Source organism: Oryx dammah, unplaced genomic scaffold, assembly GCF_014754425.2.
Source record: "Oryx dammah isolate SB20612 unplaced genomic scaffold, SCBI_Odam_1.1 HiC_scaffold_6, whole genome shotgun sequence".
Taxonomy (NCBI): domain Eukaryota; kingdom Metazoa; phylum Chordata; class Mammalia; order Artiodactyla; family Bovidae; genus Oryx; species Oryx dammah.
The window spans coordinates 17,229,929-17,249,124 of NW_024070190.1; the positions used below are offsets into that span (position 1 = coordinate 17,229,929).

At 49.8% G+C, this 19,196-nt stretch overlaps 1 protein-coding gene across 2 annotated transcripts in view; it reads right to left on the reverse strand.

Annotated features, from left to right (window-relative positions):
- Positions 1-19,196, reverse strand: part of WDFY4 (WDFY family member 4) — a 247,195-nt gene that overhangs the window by 144,482 nt on the left and 83,517 nt on the right. For both annotated transcript variants that reach the window (XM_040242853.1, XM_040242852.1), the window contains exons 16-25: positions 18,051-18,288; positions 17,579-17,655; positions 16,298-16,519; positions 15,483-15,661; positions 13,112-13,343; positions 11,918-12,063; positions 10,298-10,409; positions 9,273-9,463; positions 6,280-6,432; positions 1,831-1,904 (exon numbers count right to left, since the gene is read on the reverse strand). In XM_040242853.1, the coding sequence (XP_040098787.1) occupies positions 1,831-1,904; positions 6,280-6,432; positions 9,273-9,463; positions 10,298-10,409; positions 11,918-12,063; positions 13,112-13,343; positions 15,483-15,661; positions 16,298-16,519; positions 17,579-17,655; positions 18,051-18,288 (1,624 nt within the window). The remainder of the gene's footprint in view (positions 1-1,830; positions 1,905-6,279; positions 6,433-9,272; positions 9,464-10,297; positions 10,410-11,917; positions 12,064-13,111; positions 13,344-15,482; positions 15,662-16,297; positions 16,520-17,578; positions 17,656-18,050; positions 18,289-19,196) is intronic.

Consider the following 19,196-nt stretch of genomic DNA (forward strand, 5'->3'; position numbering starts at 1 on the left):
TACACAGAAGAGGTAGAACCCGCCAGTTCTGCGTGTGGCTTGCACTCGTGGGTTCAGTGGAAAGATGTGCGGTCGGCACCTGTAAGCCCCCGTGTCCTTCGTGCTCTCTTCACAGCACTGAGCAGCCTGCTTTCTGCATTCCTTCTCCACGGGGCTGTGTCTTGTCCTTCCCTGAACCTCCAGCACTAAGAAGTGGTGTGGAATGGAGTGGATGATAATAGTCAGTCAGTCAGGAGTGGATGAAGGAAAGGGTGGTTGCAAACACCTTCAAACGCTAAGGTGCTAATGATCACTAGAACAGCTGATCTGTGAGGAGTCAGGTGGAGGTGGATGTGAACAGCCCGCTGTGTAAGGAAGGAGGGGGGTTGATAGACTGGCTTCCCTGCCTCCCTTCTCCCTTATTCTGATCACAATCCCTGGTTTTCTTTGGGACTTACCTCTTTCTAACTCTCCTCCACCTGGTCCAGAGGGCAAGAGATGTTCCTGGCCTGGCCACATGACCTAAGATGGCCCGTGAGACTCTATCCTACTGCTAGGAGTATTGAGTGGAAAAGAAGCCCTGTCTGCTGACTGTGCAGAGCTGCGGACACTCTATGAAGCTGCCCAGCCAGAATGAAGCCAGCATGGAAGAAAGCACAGACAAGACCAGGGATAGATCTCAGATAAAGTAATCTAAGCACCATCCAGACAACATGTGAAGATCTGCCTCTGTCAACTGTAGGAGCCAATAAATGTTCCCTTTCTCTGCTTTCCTTTTCACCCTCTATTTCTTCCTTCTTTAATTTGGTTTGAGTTCTATTTCTGCCATTTGCTATCAAAAGAGCCTTGACTAGTTCAAAAAGTAGCAATGTGATGGCGTTTGGAGAGAGGCCTTTGAGAGATGCTTGGGTTATGAGGGTGAAGCCCTCATGAATGGAATTAGTGTCCTTATAAAAGACCTCAGAGAGCTCCCTTACCCCTCTGCCACTTGAGGCTGTAGTGAGAAGATGGCAAACTATGAACCTGGAAGCAGGTCCCCACCAGACACTGGATCTGCCAGAGCCCGATCTTAGATTTCCAGCCTCCAAAACTGTGAGAAATAAACTTCTGTGGTTTGTCAGTCCCCTAGTCTCTGGCCTCCATTGGAAGCAAAGCTATGACCAACCTAGATGCATATTAAAAAGCAGAGACATTACTTGGCCAACAAAGACACATCTAGTCAAAGCTATGGCTTTTCCAGTGGTCATGTATGGATGTGAGAGCTGGACCGTGAAGAAAGCTGAGCGCTGAAGAATTGATGCTTTTGAACTGTGGGGTTGGAGAAGACTCTTGAGAGTTCCTTGGACTGCAAGGAAATCCAACCAGTCCATCCTAAAGATCAGTCCTGGGTGTTCATTGGAAGGTCTGATGCTGAAGCTGAAGCTCCAGTACTTTGGCCAGCTGATGTGAAGAACTGACTCACTGGAGAAGACCCTGATGCTGGGAAGGACTGAAGGCAGGAGGAGAAGCGGACGACAGAGGATGAGATGGTTGGGTGGCATCACCGACTCAACGGACATGAATTTGAGCAAACGCCAGGAGTTGGTGATGGACAGGGAAGCCTGGCATGCTACAGTCCATGGGATCACAAAGAGTCAGACATGACTGAATAGCAACTGAACTGAACTGGCCTATGGTATTTTTTGTTATAGCAGCTGAATAGACTAAGACAGACCCGCTGCCCCCTGGGGACCTCATGCCCTGGGAACGGGCGAAGCCCACAGTTACTGAGCGACTGACTGTCCTGTCCTGGTTCCTATTCCTGGCATGAAACTTTAGCTGTAACCCCCAGGCTGCCAAAGCCCAGCCTACCTTGTTGACTGAAGGATTTCCAGTAGATGGGAAAAGAGAGAGAGCTCCAAATTGTCGGCAGCATTCATCCAGAGCTGGAAGACAGAACACAATGAAATCAAGTATGTGAAGGGAAGGGTTGCCAGGCAGTGTGAGCTGGTGAGGTGCTGGGTGTGGTCTTCTTTGGCTTGGAATCACTAACACAGCTTACCAGCTCCAGAATCATATCAGTTCTCCTGACTGCCAGAAAATATAGTGGGCACCACGCCCAGGAGAAAGTGCAAACACCATTCCTGTCTTTCCCATCTCTGCTGCTGTCTGGAGCTTTGCTGTGGATCCTGATTCAAACCAAGGTCACCTACAGTAACCATCTTCTACATGTGTCCCACCCTGGGCCTCACAGCCTGTGCATCAACACACCAAATGCATCTCATTCTCCCTGGATCCGACTACGCAAGGCAAATACCGGTGTTCCCAGCTTAGAGAGGAGACACTAGAGGGTAAGACAGACTTTTGAGAGACAGGTCTCTTATCACCAACAAGTCACTGAACTGGAATTAGGAGCTGAGTCTCCCCTCTCAGGTTTTATACTGCAGCGACTATGCAAAGAGTCGCAAAAAAAAAAGGAGTTGCAAAGAGTCGGACACGACTGAGTGACTGAACTGAACTGATCTGAATGGTGCATTCAGCTTGTGCGTGCAATTTCTTCAGGTCCCCTGTCTATAGAACCTGTAGCTCCTATGCAACAGAATTTGAATGACACACACTTGTGAAATGCACTCACTCTGAGAGTGAAGTTTATCACTCGGGTTATTTTCTTTATTGTAAACAAAATGCAGTTGCCCCCCATTCTTCTGGGGCAAAGGTGATAGCATGTCTTCAATCTTATTTGTATTAACACTTCCCTTTAGAGAGCTCCATTATTCTCATCTAAATGATGATATTTCCTAAGTCCCAGAAACAGCTCACACTTACAAATGGCACCATTTGCTGGAGGCAAGAAGCATCCCCGAAGTCCTAAAACCAAATCATTATCTGCATTTAGAAGATAAGAACGGTGAGGCTCAGAGAGACTGAGTACCTTGTCTGGCGCCCCCGGTTTCTAATTGGCAGAGACTGGCTTCCAAGCCTGGTCTGTCTGACCATGCAGCCCATTCTCTTTCCTTCGTGCTGTGTTCCCCCACAGGCATCTCCTGCAGACAGTGACTCAGAGAGTCAATAATCAGCCTCACTTGAACCAAGCAAGTAGTCATGGCTCCATCCATTTACTTACGGGGGAAAGTGGAACAACCTCAGTGGCTATAAGTTTATTATGAAGGCAGAGACGGTTCCTCTCCAATCCCCAAGGCTCAGCATCATACACGCCATGTAGTGACCTCTTAATAAGGATCCACTCCCTTTTTTAAAACAGTGAGTACAAAGTAAACCAAAATAAGACAAGTGGATTACTCTTAAGCCAAAATCAGCCTGACATATTTCCAGCCCCCGAAAGCACAGTCACTGCCAGCTACACACAGAGGTAGGGCAGCTGTCATTTGAGAGAGTTGGTGTCGATAAATGTGGTCCCCGGGAAGGTAGAGGTAAGCAGACACGGCACCCCAACATACTCAAGAGGACGCCAAGAGCTTCGCATCCTTGAATTCACGCATTCATTCATGAAGGCAGCCATTGAATAAATGATACATCAGGCTCCGTGTAGGGAACTGGGGGAGCTGAGAAAGTAAGACAGACACCCTGAAGCGTACGCCTCCCCATGTCTTCTGCTCCAGAGCTTTAGAAAAGTAACAAGTTGTCCCAGCACACTTGAGGCCACCCAGCTCTTTTAGGAATCGCTTTACGTAATACCATCTGGATTTTGGAAAACATGCATAACTGAGCCTTCTGGTTGTTATTCTGTGTACATAACCCCTGTACTAAAGACTGTATTAAGAGGTCTGCATTAAAGTAGTTTGAATTTCAAATGAATCGTGTCAGACTCTGCTCTCTCCCCTCCCCTAGGACGACCTCACTCTCAGAAAGGGGTGGCCTTTGCTGAAGCCACAGGCCTAAGGCTCGCATGACGTCAACTTCCCGTCCCTTTCAGCTTCTCGATGTCCCGCCGCTCCCTGCCGCAAACCAGTCACCAAGGGTCTGCCGCTTCCACTGTGACCTACTCTCCACTCCCCAAACCTTCCCTCTCCTCGAAGGACTTGTCCCATCAACAGCTGATTCTTACACTGGTATTTCCACTGCTCCAGTCTCCTAAGTTCTGAAACACTCTTTTTCTCTTCTTCAAAAACCCACTGTCTCCTTCCAGCCTCCTCCCCGCTCTTCACCTCACGCCCAGCTCCACCATTCACTCTTCCCTGGGCCTGTCAGTGACCTCCAAACACAACAGACACATCCCTGCCCTGACTTCACTTGATGTAGCCAGCTCTGGGGAAATCCTTCTTCTTTTAAAAATTCTCTCCTCTCAATCTTTTAAAAATGTTACGTTATTTCATTGGTTTACTGTGGATTTTTTTTATCTGAATTATTGATTTATTTCTTTATTTTATTTTTTTTAATTTAAATTTTATTTTTTTACTTTACCATACTGTATTGGTTTTGCCATACATTGACATGAATCCACCACAGGTGTACATGAGTTCCCAACCCTGAACCCCCCCTCCCACCACCCTCCCCATATCATCTCTCTGGGTCATCCCAGTGCACCAGCCCCAAGCATCCTGTATCCTGTAGCGAACCTAGACTAGCGATTCGTTTCTTACATGATAGTATACATGTTTCAATGCCATTCTCTCAAATCATCCCACCGTCTCCCTCTCCCACAGAGTCCAAAGTCTGTTCTTTACATCTGTGTCTCTTTTGCTGTCTCGTATATAGGGTTATCATTACCATCTTTCTAAATTCCATATATATGTGTTAGTATACTGTATTGGTGTTTTTCTTTCTGGCTTACTTCACTCTGTATAATCGGCTCCAGTATTTTGGATTTTTTAAGCATCTTTTCTGCTTGTTTTTATTAGTTGCCTATTTTCTTAACCCCAGTGTGAAATGCACCAGCTTAGCTGAGGGGTTAGTTTATTCAGGGAGGGGACGGGTGGTGCCCAAGGTGGTTCCAGGAACAGCAGTGGGGGCCCGGTGGGTTCCTGTCTGGGTAATTCCTGGGCTGGGCTGGTGGCAATGATACAGAGGAGCCAAGATGCCTGAGCATGGCTACGGCATTTTAGAAGGGGCAGCAGTGTGGTCAAGGCAGGCTGACTTGTTTACCAGGGTTTGGGGGCAGGAGGAGAAGGTGATGACAGAGGATGAGATGGCTGGATGGCATCACCGACTCGATGGACATGAGTTTGAGTGAACTCTGGTGTTTGTGATGGACAGGGAGGCCTGGCGTGCTGTGATTCATGGGGTTGCAAAGAGTCGGACACGACTGAGCAACTGAACCGAACTGAAGGCTATTTTGGATAGTTGCTTCCTGCTGTGCACTGGGAGCCCATATCCCAGGTCTGGTTGACGTCCCCCACAATCCTTGCATCAATCTCCAGATCCAGGAGGAGAAGGGGATGACAGAGGATGAGATGTTTGGATGGCATCACTGACTCAATGGAAGTGAGTTTGAGCAAGCTCCAGGAGATGGTGAAGGACAGGGAAGCCTCAAGTGCTGCAGTCCATGGGGTTGCAAAGAGTCACCCCCACCTGCAATAACATCGCTGCAGGTGCCCCAAGCCACCTGCTCTCAAAGGCCTGAGGTTGTTCTCACCCCTACATGTGAACAAGTGACGTCCGCTCCACCTGGAACATTCCCCCACTGAATATGTTCTGCCAAACTCAGCCCCAGAGCCCTGATTCACGAGCTGGGCTGACTGTCCCCTCTTCACACTCCCCAAAGGCCCTGTCCCCACTCAGTGGCACCCAGCACACTGTAGCACCAGCTACGTCCTGTCCTGGGCCCAGATGGCTGTGTGTGGGAGCCGTGTCCTGGTTATCACCATGCCTCCAGAACATAGCAGTGTGTGACTATCACTCAATAAATGAGGCTTTGTGAAGGGATCTGCCCAAAGGTCTGCCCGATGCTCCTCACTCAGCCCTCAGGGTCTCTCACTCATTTCTTTACAGGGGCATTTCTAAACAGCAAAGCATCATCCGAAGGGATTGGTATGCTTTAGTATCCTATGTATGGAAGCCTACAGCTTTAAAATCTTTTCCCAGATAGTAGCAGATTTGACTCCCGCACCAGCCTGTGAGGGAGAGACGATGGTCTCCCTTTCACACAGGAGACTCAGACTCAGAGAAGTCAAGAGACTTGTCTGAGGCCACACAGCCTAGTGGTGGTAGGAGTTAATTATAAAGCAGGGCCTCTGAGCTCCAAAGCCTTCGTGGTTTTCTCTCTCACTACCACCTTGACCATGGAGGAAGCGGATTCCCTGGGTTTAGCGGAGGCTCCAGGTTTTCTGTATCTTTAGGGCTAGCGACCAACCTCTAGTTTACCTCGAAATTGCAGAGGATGTGCTGAAAGACACCAACGTTGGTGATTACGGAGGGCCCAAAGCCCAGTTCTGCAGTGCCAGTGATAGACAGGATCAGCTGAAAAATGCGATGGTTCAGAAAAGAGGTCTTTTTCCTCAGGAGAAATGCCATTATCTGCAAAGGGTAAAACACAAAGCAGTTTCCTAGTGAATGCGGCATCAGGGCTCTGTCTCCCTCATCTGCCTGCTCCTGCCCGCACCTTTTGTCCGCCCAGTCTGGAAACACTCTGCTCTCTGGGACGACCGCCTCCATCACCTTTTTCTCAGAAGGAAAACATACACCAGCTTCTGCAGCTGCTTCCCCGGCGGTGCCCACTTTTCTGTGCTTCTGCGGCGTCACCTCTCCCTGTGGGCCCCGGCTCCTTCCTGAATTTTCCACATTTCCGGAATGCCACTGTCTGCTGGCTCCCTTCCACCTTTCCGTGCTTTTCTCACTTTCCCTTACGGGGTCCTACATTCATGCCCACCACACAGATGTCACTGCTGCCACCAGATGTGCCATTCTGCCACTCTGCCGTGCCAGGCCCTGGGAAACTGGCAACACACAGGGTCCAGGCACTGGAGCCCATTGATCCACACTCATCTCAGAGACTCACCAGGTGGATCTAGCCTAGCCTCCTGTCTCTGCTGACCTCAGCAGCACGGAAGTCAGGCTGCCCTACCATCCACTTGTATCTGGGTGCTCACCCACTTCACTGAGATTCTCAGCCCAGCTCGTTCACAGCTCAGCTCCCCACTCCTGGGTCTGGAGTCCGCCCTGCTCCCCGTCCTCTCAGACACTCTCCAGTATGTCATTGAAAAGTCTCGCTTGCTGTTATGGACTGGCTGTTTGTTCTTCCCAAACTCCATATGAGGAACCCCTAGTCCCCAGTGTGATGGTATTTGGAGGCAGGTCTTTTGGGAAATAGGGAAGCACTAATCCCATCTGTGAGGGTTCCACCCTCATGCCTTCATCCAGTGCTCTCGAAAGAGTCACAGGAGAGCATTCTTCCCCTCTCCACTCTGCCGTGTGAGGATACAATGAGAAGTTGGCCATCTGCAATCCAGGAGGGGCCTCACTCAACCTGACCCTGCTGGCGTCCTGACTATGGACTTACCAGCCTCCAGAACTAGGAGAAAACTTACTTCTGTTGCTAATAAACCACCCAGTCTATGGTATTCTGTTATAGCAGCCCAAACTGAGACAATTTAGATCAGCAAATAGTTTCTTTTCAGTCTATTCCAGTTGCTTCTTTGGCAGATCTGGCCATTCCCCACTCCCCCACCAGGACATAATTAGAATGGCTGCAAGTTGCATGAGAAAAATCACCCAAGTTGACTGATTTCACTCTACATTAATAGTATCAAATGTCAAATTGGTATTCAATTTGGCCTGGCAGTGCAACTCTGCTGTTCTGTAAGCTGGCTTTCCCCATCCTACAGATGATGATCTCAACTCTTCTCCTCTCTCCACAACTTCCCACCACCACCACCCAACCCAGTACACAGCTGAGAGTTTAGAACCAAGACACAAGCACTCTCATCTCCTCACCACCAGATCCACAAATGCCTGCACCGCGTCCCTTCCTGCCGTGAGCCGGTTTCCACTCGCCTGCACTCTGGAACCCACCCCTCGCCTGCTCCTTGGGGTGACGCTTCTGTCCAAGCCTCACCCGTATTCCTCCTTTCTGTCACTTTGTTCCTGATAAGCACGGCAACAAGTACATAGGGTTTGTGTTCAGCTGTTCAGTCATGTCCGAATCTGCCATCCCACGGACTGTAGCCCACCAAGCTCTTCTGTCCATGGGATTTTTCAGGAATACTGGAGCAGGTTGTCATTTCCTCCTCCAGGGGACCTTCCTGATCCAGGGATAGAACCTGAGTTCCCAGCATCTTCTGCATTGCTGGTGGATTCTCTACTGCTGAGCCACCAGGAAGTAATACATATACCTCATGCCAAATGAGTGTGATAGTAGGGAAAAGCAAGAAAAGGTGCCTGAAATGGAGGAGGCAGGAGACGCAGGCCGTGGTCCAGCTGCGGCCAGTCCTTGACATGACACCAGACAGCTTTCTTCTAAGACCCTGACGTGGGTGCCCAAGAGACAAGGAGGCTCTTTCCTGACCTCACTGGGCCCAGAAGGAGCCTGCAGCTGTTGTGCCCCAGTGACTTTGTCTAGACTCCGACCCTAGTTGCTGCCCTCCGTGATTCCTTTCTTGGCTGCCTCTCAGCCAGGCAGGACACTCCTGGAGGGCAGTGTCCACGTCTCATCTGACATTATGAACAGTAAATAGCCATATAATCATGGTGCACACACAGCAATTACTCTGAGCAGCCAGTCTTCTAAGCACTCAGCACACATTAATTCTGTGATCACGATCCTACACAATAGGGGCTGTTATTATTCCTGTCTTACACAGAAGAGAACTGAGGCACAAAGGTTAAGAACTAAAGTTGGCCAACATTTCTAGGCATTTTATCTGGGCCAGACATAATTCTAAGCCCTTTACCTGTATTAAATCATCTAGTCGTCACTGCAACTTGATGATACAGGAGACCCAACAGATCATATTATACGGATGTGGAAACCAAGACAGAGAGGGTAAGTAGCTCAGGAAGAGTTAATAGAAAGCGAGGAAGAGGCTCGATTCCAACGTAGCACTCTGGTTCCAAGGTCTGGGCTCTTAGCTGTCATGCTAGATGCAAAGTAGGGGGACCGCAAATGATGCTTGAATTCATCAGTGAAAGACGTTGGCAGCCACAGACAGGTGGGCATCCCCATCCTGATCAGAGCCCCTCTCCGGCTGGCTGTCACCTGGCCCTCTGCTCTGGTGATGCTGAGGGACCAAGGCACTTTCAGTTTGCTTTCTCCAAAAGTCTACTGGGGCCGCCAAGGCTCCGCCCTGTTCCGCAGGGATGACAGCTTCCTGCTGGCTGGTGGGAGGCATTTGCAGACTCAGGTGGGAGGGTGGCCGTACCTGGTACCCACAGATGTGCTGCATCAGGCGGTCACACGTGACGTTGCTGGTCAGGACCAAGTGCAGGACTTTCACAGCCGCGTACATGCTGTGGTCGTCCGTTGCTAAGGAAATGAGGCCCAGGAGGATGGCGGGCCCGCCAATGAAGTCCAGGCTGCTGGCAGCAGGGCTGGAGTGGAACACCCTTACCCCTGTGTGGGACAAAGACATCCCTGAGCACACCACGGCTCCATAGCAGTGGAAACTCCTCTGGCAGCACGCAAGAGCTGTCAGGGACATCACCCACTTACAGCTGTGGGGCCTGTGCACAGGACAAGCTGGGAGGAAGAGTAAGGGCTTTAAAAGTTTAGGTCACTGAGAGAGCCTGTGCTGAGTCCTCTCTGGGTCCCAGAAGGCTGAAACAGCCCAGGGGATTTCAGACCGCCACCCTCTGTCTTGGCCCAGAGTGCCAACTGAGCCAGCCGCCCTCTGAGCTGGCTGCTCTGACAACCTCTGGCTCTTGTCTGGGCTCTAGACCCTGTGGCATCGGCCCCTGGCACCAGCTCTCTGTTTCACTCTTGCCTGATTGCAAGGGACGGTCACCGGTTGTTTTCTTCACCCAAACTACCACCACAATTGCCTCTGCTCAGAGGCCCCGCGATACTCACTAGATAGGCTCCGTTGTGCATAGGTGCCAGCTTGGTTAGTAGCAAGCTCACTACCAGTTGTCAGATACAGCAGAGTGATTTGATCTCTGCAGAGAAGCTGACTCTCTGGTGGGGGTTAACTCTCAACTCTCACTCTCACCAGCTGAGCTTCTCAGCCCACTCAGTCTTGCCTGCTGCTGCTGTTAAGTCACTTCAGTCGTGTCCGACTCTGTGCAACTCCATAGGCGGCAGCCCACCAGGCTCCCCCATCCCTGGGATTCTCCAGGCAAGAACACTGGCGTGGGTTGCCATTTCCTTCCTACCACCCCCAGAATTCCAGGCTGCACAAGTGATGCCAGCCACATGCTCTTCTTCCCAAATAGCAGTAAAAGTTCATACCTAATTGGCCCACAGCAACAGCTCCAATGGTTCGAAGAGAACCCGAGAGGTGACCAGCACAATTTCTTAGCAAGAACACAGGCACGACACTGTCACGGGATGAAATGTTCATCTAGAGAAATTGGCAACAGTTAGTCCTAAGCAGGAGAAGGCAATGGCACCCCACTCCAGTACTCTTGCCTGGAAAATCCCATGGATGGAGGAGCCTGGTAGGCTGCAGTCAGACACGACTGAGCGACTTCACTTTCACTTTTCACTTTCATGCATTGGAGAAGGAAATGGCAACCCACTCCAGTGTTCTTGCCTGGAGAATCCCAGGGACGGGGGAGCCTGGTGGGCTGTCGTCTCTCAGGTCGCACAGAGTCAGACACGAATGAAGTGACTTAGCAGCAGTAGTCCTAAGCAACTTTCCTGGAGAGGAGGAGGTCTTGTTCAGGAGCTCCTGGAGGGCAGGCATCCTGAGGCCTGGCACTCCATTAGTGTGAAAGTGAAAGAAAGTGAAGTTGCTCAGTCGTGTCCGACTCTTTGCGATCCCATGGACTGTAGTCTACCAGGCTTCTCTGTCCATGGGATTTTCCAGGCAAGAGTACTGGAGTGGGTTGCTGTTTCCTTCTCCAGGAGATCTTCCTGACCCAGGGATCGAACCCAGGTCTCCTGCATTGCAGGCAGACGCTTTACCCTCTGAGCCCCCAGGGAATATTACACCATAATATCTGTTAGTGTAAGCCATTGGATAAATAATAACTAAACCAACATCAGAGGGACTGAAGTCAAAATTCAGGTTCTTTCCTGCCTCTCAGTTTTGGCTTAATCAGGAGGGAGAACCTTTCATTATACAGTTGTGCCACCGATGTCCCACATGGTCACTAATTAAACAAATGCTCACAACGAGGAGCTGATGAGAGTAGGAAGGCCCTTAGGACACTTGGAGGCATAACAGTGTTGAGATGCCCAGGGCTGCCTTCTTCCCAGTCTAGGGGCATCCATCTCTGCAAGTCCTGGCATCACTGGTCTCCAAGGGCCAGAAGACGGGACCCTGGCCTCTTCTAGCAGAAGACTGTGCTGGGAAGGCACAATGTTAGTGCTCAACAGGACTTAACCCCTGATCCCACCTCCTCAGGAAAGGGAGGGGACCCTCTGTCTGTCAGAATATAAACAAATGAGCCCAAATTTATCAACATAAGCAAAAGAGCTCTTTATGCAGGGGATTAGGAAATAGGAAATCTAATGGCCTCTTTACCTAACTAACTTGTCTGCTTGCTGCTTTGCAAATTTTTGCTTAAACACAATGACTCAAAGACCACTTTACAATCTTAGGGGTTAGAAGCACCAGGAAAAGGAAGTTTAATAGTGTTCCCAGGGCCACAAACGTTGTTTAAACATTCCGTTTGTTCTCGCTCTACTGAAGAGAATGAAGAGCACCTACTTTCTTCTCTGAAAGAAGAGATTTGGTCTTGAGGAGTGAATGGGCCGGAGTCATAGAATATTTTCACAAATGAAGTGCATCTGTCAGCACACACACACAAATGTGAATTGGTGTTCATTTAAGCACTGAAGGCTGCAGCAAGCCATGAGATCTTTATTCCGAAAAGGGGCAGCAAGGGGCGTTAGCCGGTGTACCTCTTTGGCAATCAGACGGCTGTCCACCTCATTGTACGTGCTTCTGATGTCTGCAACACTGGTCACGGAGGAGCTGGCTATGTGAAGGCCAAAGGAAAGCTTTTCCTCTGCAACCAGGGGCGCCACTTCCACACCAGGATCCTCTCCTACAACAACACATCTTCAGTTCTTTCTACTCTCGCTTTACTGAGTAGGAGATTAACCCTCAGAAGAGTGAGCATCTGCTGCCACCTGGCAAAGTCATCACTGAGCAATGTTTGTAGCTGTTATGTGCTTTTACATTGCATGTCATATATTATATGTTTTGTCCCCGCCTGTCATTTCTGACACATAGAAATCTCACAATACTAACCTACTATAACATAGAAGCACTCCAGGTATGAAGCTACTAAGTCCTGAGACATCTGTTGTGAGTGTAACCTCACCCCCAAAACCAAAGTGCTGGGCTGAAAGCCCTGTGGTTTTCAGTGAGCTGCGTGTCCATGGTAAACACCTCCCTTGGTTTTAGCACACAAGTGCTCACGCAAGGAGAGCTCTCTGTGCTACTGGAGAAGCATGGTGTACACAAAGAGTTGATGAAACTTTGGCCCTTGACCTGGCCTCCTCGCATTGTTCTTGCCAGTGCTCGCTGCTAGAGGAAATGAAGATCAAAGAACACATGAAGCCTGAAGACCACAATGCTCCACTGTGCCCGGTCACCCTTCACCATGCAAGAAAGCGTCAGTACACAGACTCGTTTACCGTTCTTCCCAGAGGAGAGCTGACCCCCTCGACCTGGCAGAGCACAGAGAGCAATACTCCCTGCTTGAACAGCCAACAATCGATAATGAAAATGTGGATGTTTTGTCTGCCTGTTTAATAATTGAAGACAACAGTATACTTTAGTTAAAAAGCTTCTTCATTAAAAGGAATGTAACTTATTTATCTCATTCTCTTCCCTCCTTCTTTGCTGATGATATTACCTACCTACTTTTCTCTATTACGTACTCTGGAATTGAAACCTACAGGAGACTGTCATTTCCTTTTCTGCAACATTTTCTATTGGCTTGTAAATATATAATAATCCAATTACAGAGGACTTCCTTAATGACTGGCCTGTGATGAGTTTTTTCCTTATAAATAACCTATAAATAACTGGATGTCTATTTAAAAATGAGAGTCAGCAAGGTTATTATAAATCAAAACACCCCATACCTTGGATGTGCACAGCCTGGAAGTTACCGCAGTATCTTGGGCCAAGTTTGTTAATAACTTCCAGAGTTTCCATTGAGATGGCTTCTTCAAAGAAGTACGTGGGGCCCAGACGCCATGTTAGTAATGACTTTTGTTTCCAGACTCGAGGGGTACCAACATATCCATAAACATCCACAAATGAGGATGGATCCATTGAAAGGAATGGTCCTGGTAAGGCCTGAATGTATAACATCTGTTAAAACAAAAAGGTGGGGGAAAGGGGTAGATGGGATGTATTTAATCTCAGAATTAATCAAATAAATACATACAACAAAAAATGATGTACCTTATTCATCTCTCAAAGTAAAAACTTTATTCAGAAACATTGCAAAGATAACTCTCAAAGCTGAGAAACACCGCATAAAACAGTTTATAAAAAAAATTCCGTGTGTATGTCCTCTCAGCTGTGCCCAACTCTTTTATGACCCCAAGGACTGTAGCCCGCCAAGCTCCTCTGTCCACGGGATTTCCCAGGCAAGAATACTGGAGTGGGTTGCTATTTCCTCCTCCAGGGGATCTTCCCAACCCACGGACTGAACCTGAGTCTCCTGCAATAGCACACAGATTTTTTACCACCAGCCCCACCTGGGAAGCCGCATGGGAGTAAAAAACTGACATTGTGCCTTTGGAAGTAAATGTGATAAAAAATATAAAGTGTCACCAAAAGGTTCATCTTTTTTTTTCCAGTCATTTCACAAAGAACTTTAAAGTCCAATGTTGGCACATTAAGTTTTACATACTAAATATAGCTACAGACTAGAAAGGAAGAACTAGAACTGTCCCTATTTGCAAATGGCACATCCATGTAGAAATTTCTAAGGAATCCACACACAAAAAAAAACCTAATAAGTGAATTCATCAAAGTCACAGGATATATGATCAACACATAAAAATAAATTGCATTCTATAGACTAACAAAGAACATGCAGAAACTACAATTGCTCCCAAGAAAAATAAATACTTTTTTGTTTTGCAAAATCCCATGTGAAAGAGGATGAAAGAAAGCTCTAGATTAGGAGAAATTATTTACAAAATTGCACATCCAACAAAGGACCATTATCTAAAATATTTAGATAAAACTCTTAAAACTCAATAGTAAAACAGTAAGGAATCCAATTAGAAATGAGTGAAACATAAATACAGACCTCACTAAAGAGGATATACCAGTTGCGAATAAGCTTCTAACATTTGAGAACAGCTGTTTCATCTCCAACCTAAGTTCATCTTTTTTCTTGCTCAACAGACACCCGCATCTAAACACAGACCTTATGTTTACCCCATTTAAATTTCACTTGCTGGAAAGTCATCTCTGTCAGTCTTGGCCCTTGGCCATTCTCCACGCCATATTTTGCATATTTTGACATATTCCCATGGCGTCACATACCTTCTAACCTCCATGCTGACTCACTCTGGTTTAGCAGGCCCCTGAGGTTGGATGTCCATCTATGTGTCAATTCACTAAACGACACATCAGCCTTGTAACTATAGATTCAGTACGATTCATCAAGTGTGTGTAGCCTGCTTTCTGTGTGCCAGTCCTGTGCTAGGTGGAAGCAAGGTCCAGATATCAATAGGACAAGGCTCTCAGCCTCACAATACATGTTCTGCTTCACAGAACACAATCTATTCTATGAAACAAGACTGGATGCCAACATACTCTGTGAAAGAGGACCAAAACTAGCCCACTCTGTAATTATGCCTAAAGAGATTAAAAAAAAAAAGACTTTGGGTGACCACAAATGTAACCACACGTTTCGTCCTGGCTAACGTGAGTGACCACTGCTCTTTCTCCAGTGACAGTTTAAGCTCTCTCCCTTTCCTTCTGCTTCCTGATTAAAAGCTCTGAACATACATAGATACTAAATTGTCAATCTGACAGCACCCCATTCAGAACTGACTGACCTCTACTTTTTTCAACCATTCCCAAAATCACCTAAAGTGAGCCCAAATCCTGTTAGTTCCTCCTAACGCCTTATTACTCCATGGTAAGGAGGGTAAGAAGGCTCTTGCTACAGCAAGCTTCATAAATGTACCTCTTGTTTTGTACTATATGGATGCTCCTAGAGGTATTTGACTGGTGGGCATGGACAGTTCCTAACACCTAAAACAATACCTAACATATATTAGGTATTCAATAAATATTTAATGTGGGAAGGAAGGAAGGAAGGAAGGCAGGAAGGCGCAAGGTAAGACGAATTGTTAACAACTGAAGTCAAAAGTTAAGTTCACATTTTGGAGGACTTTTTTTTTAGTGCTCTTGGTGAATGCTTCTTACCTCTATGACTAGGAGGCATGGCCATGGGACAAGCACAGCTTGGGGGCATCATCTCACCTTGGCTGAGCCGATGACCTGTCCATCCAGGTAGGTCAAGACTGTACAATTCCTTTTCATTTCCTTGGTGACGACCACAGCCAGGTGGTGCCACTGACCACAAGCCAGCAGCTGGCCACACCTGACCCGCAGCTGGCGTCCCGCAGAAGGCTCAGGGTCGTCCTCGGGTTCCATGACATCTGCACGAGAACACGAGCCCCAGGCTCACCTGCCGCGTCAGGGAGCGGCAGCCCAGCCCCAGGGCCCCCAGTGCCAGCCGCGCGAGCACCGAGCCGCCCTCCGAATCCTAACAGCAGCAGGAGCGTTCGCTGCCGGAGCCCTTGCTCTGGGCCAGACACTGAGGCAGGTGCTATCACGATCCCCAGGCTCCCATCCTGAGGCACAGCGAGGAGGGGCAACTTGCCTAAGGTTGCATAGCTGGAGTTCAGACCCAGAAGTCAGGCTGGGGGTCTACCCACCACTAGACTGCCTCCATAGGGACACACATGGGCTGGCAAAGTCCCAGAAGGGAAGGAGCTTAGGCGGCTGGGCTGTGTGTGAAGGACACCAGGCCAAATCCTGGGCCTTCCAAAGTCGAGGTCTCACTATGAAACGGGGCACAAAAACAGGCATGGCCATAACACCCTGGACTTGGCCATCACAGTCCAATTTGGGCCACTGCAGGCAGGTGAGCTTGAGATCCAGGCTGAGCTCTAGGCAGCAGAATCAGAATCAGCCAGCTACCTACACAGCTGAGGGCAGGCAGGCACCCCAGGCTCTTGGGTCAAGAGCTGCTGACTCAGTCCCACATCCCCCAGGTCGGGGTGAAACCTCACCCAGGGGCTGAAACTCTTTCTCTTCTGTGGACACAACCAGGGCGAGGTCTTCCGGGCAGAGGCTGACGGAGAGGCAGATGAAAGGCTGCTCGGTCCTGGCCAGGTGGCGCACCAGGGTCAGGAAGCGCAGTGGATGGCCCTCCGTGGCTGCGCTGTGCCTGCCGATCAGGAACCAGCAGGAGAAGGTCAGGCCGCCGGGCGGAGGGAAGGGCCTGGCAGCGCCTGGGGTCAGAACACAAGCATGCCCTGAGGCTTTGTCCTGCTGTGCAAGCCTGTCTAGACTCACTGTGGCTCTGATTCGGCCCAGGGGTGGCCCTGCTGTGTGCCAGTACTGGGCCCTGCCTGACCCACACCCACTTCACAGTGACCCGTGCAGCACGACGCTCGTGTCTGTCTCCTTCCTTAATCATACTCGCAGGAATAAGTCATATTTCCTCCAGGACTAGAGCCTAGATCTTCAGAGCCTCTCTCCAGTTCTGACCCACCTATTATGCTGCGTTGCTAAGGGAGTAGAGAGAGAGCACATCCCTGAGATCCATCACCACGTGGCCCACTGGTCAGCTGGTCTAAAGCCGGCCTGTGTGCTATGTGGGGCAGAGGAAGCTGGACTAGCTAGGCCAAACCTTGCCTGGGGAGCACTCACTCTAGGGATACCCAGGCTGGCAGTACAGGTGGGGTCCACTGTCCTCACTGAATGGGCAGAATCAGGCTTGGAGCTCTGCCCTGATGAGCTGTAAATGCCACGGCTCCTCAGCACCCACCCTCCCACAGAAGCCCAGACTCTGGCTCTGCTGACAGTGGGTGCCTGGTCTTCAGCCGAGAGCAGCTCTGTACAAAGCATGCCAAGGCCCAGCTGACCCCCACATGAGCCAAGGGCAGGCTTGCTCCTGAGTGGCCGTCGGCACTGGGCTCACACTCTTTTCTAGAACCATCAGGTGGGGTGAGGTGTTCATGTTGGCCTCTGTTAGCCATTGACAAAGGGCATCAAACCCAGGCTCAGCTTCCCAGTCAGCCAGCGAGCCCATCAGTGTTCCCCGAGCCCCAGTATGTGCAGAGCTGTGGGCTGGGCCCTTGGGATGCACAGTGAACAGGACCCCCCTGGCTCAAGACAGAAACGACCAAAGGGAAGGATGAGTCCTCTACAGACATGTGGAACCAAGAGGAAGACTCATGCTTTCTGGAAATGCCAAAAGGAAATCTGAAATCGAGACTCCCCAAGGACTCACTCCCAGGTCAGGGGGAGGGGACCTCAGCAAGCTAAGCCCCCAGGGAAACACATACCTGTCCCAATCCCTCCAGAGACTGAATACTCGGTGCTGGTTCCCATCACCGTAGCCAGAGTCGGAACAAACAAACAGCTGGAATAGGAAAGGGTCTCAGATCACTGAACCGCAAGCCAACCTCTGATGTGACGTCTGCCCCTCTGCCTGACTTCAGGGGCCTCACTCCCTCCTAGATCATGGGGCCCCCAGGACACAAAGTGATTGATGCTGGCACCGCAGCGGTAAGAAAGGAATCTGGCTGGAGGCTGGAGGGGAGGGCAGTCTGGAATGCAGACATCAGAAGGAGACAGTCCTGGCCTTAGATGGCTAGGGATGCTGCCCTTGAAGATGGGGTGTTTGTGACCCAAATATTTTCCACAGCTGACTGTGAGAGCTGATAGAAACTACAGTTTTGTAATCAATATTATAATTCACCCAAGGCACTGGGAAATCAGTGAAGTGTATTTCAAGTGTATGAAAGCCGGTCATACCCGTAACCTTCCACGGACATGTCGAATTCCACGAAGGATGGAGCCAGGGCCGCCCTCTGAGGCTGCAGGTTTCGGGGGGAGGTCATGGAGATGAGGCTCAGTGCTGTCTGAAGGGTGGTGGTCGAGGTCTGGGACGGCCCCATGGGCCTGAGGGCCTGTGTGCTTGCTGGAAGAGGGCCGGCATCCCCGGGGGCCACTGCAGAGCCCTCAGCAGGCACTGGCATCGCTGCCTGTGACCCTAGGGCCGCAAGCAGGAGAAGAGCTGTGTCTTTGCTCAAAGCACTTCCACTCCTGTTCTGCGCAGTCCCCAGGGAGGGCTCTGCAGAGCCCCAGGGATTCCCAGCCCCAAGGGTGGCCTTCCGGGCCCTCCCACTCACCCTCTTGCCTGAGACCTCTGCTGATGCTGATAACATTGAATCAGTGGTGACAACCTGCTCCTCCTGGAAGCTTCTTCTCCCTTTAATTCTATCATTGCCACTACTCCTTTCCGTCCATGGGATTCTCCAGGCAAAGAATACTGGAGTGGGTTGCCATTTCCTTCTCCAGGGGATCTTCCCAACCCAGGGATCAAACCTGGGTCTCCTGCATTGCAGGCAGATGCTTTATCCTCTGAGCCACCGGGGAAGCCACACTCCTTTCTACTACACGTTTTCTCTTGCTGTCATTGGCTTGCCCCATTAGCTGTCCCTCACTGGGGCTTCGTCCTGGCTCTCTGACCTCCAACTCTTTTCCACAACAGCCTGTCTCCTCAAAAGCTCTGTTTCCCACCTCCAACTCCTGGCCCACTCCTGACTCTCCATCCTTACTTTTCAACTGGGCCTCCTAGCCTTAACATCCTATGCAGTCCATGACTTTCTTTTCTCCAAGCTGGTTCCCTGGACCAGCATTATGCCAGGAACCAGGCCAATGCTTTGTCCTCCAGACGCCCTAACTCCTTGCTGAACTGTGAGCTGTGTGAAGCTGACACTGTTCTTCTGTCCAGGGGCCATGCTGGGTACCCCTGCATATGCTGTGACATGAAGGTTGCTGTGCTCCAGGCACAGAAAGGGGCCAAGTACATGCTCACCATCACCATCTTATATGGGGCTAGGAGTCCTCCTCCTTCCAGATCTGGTCTTTACCTGGGGACCACGGATCTGATCTTTC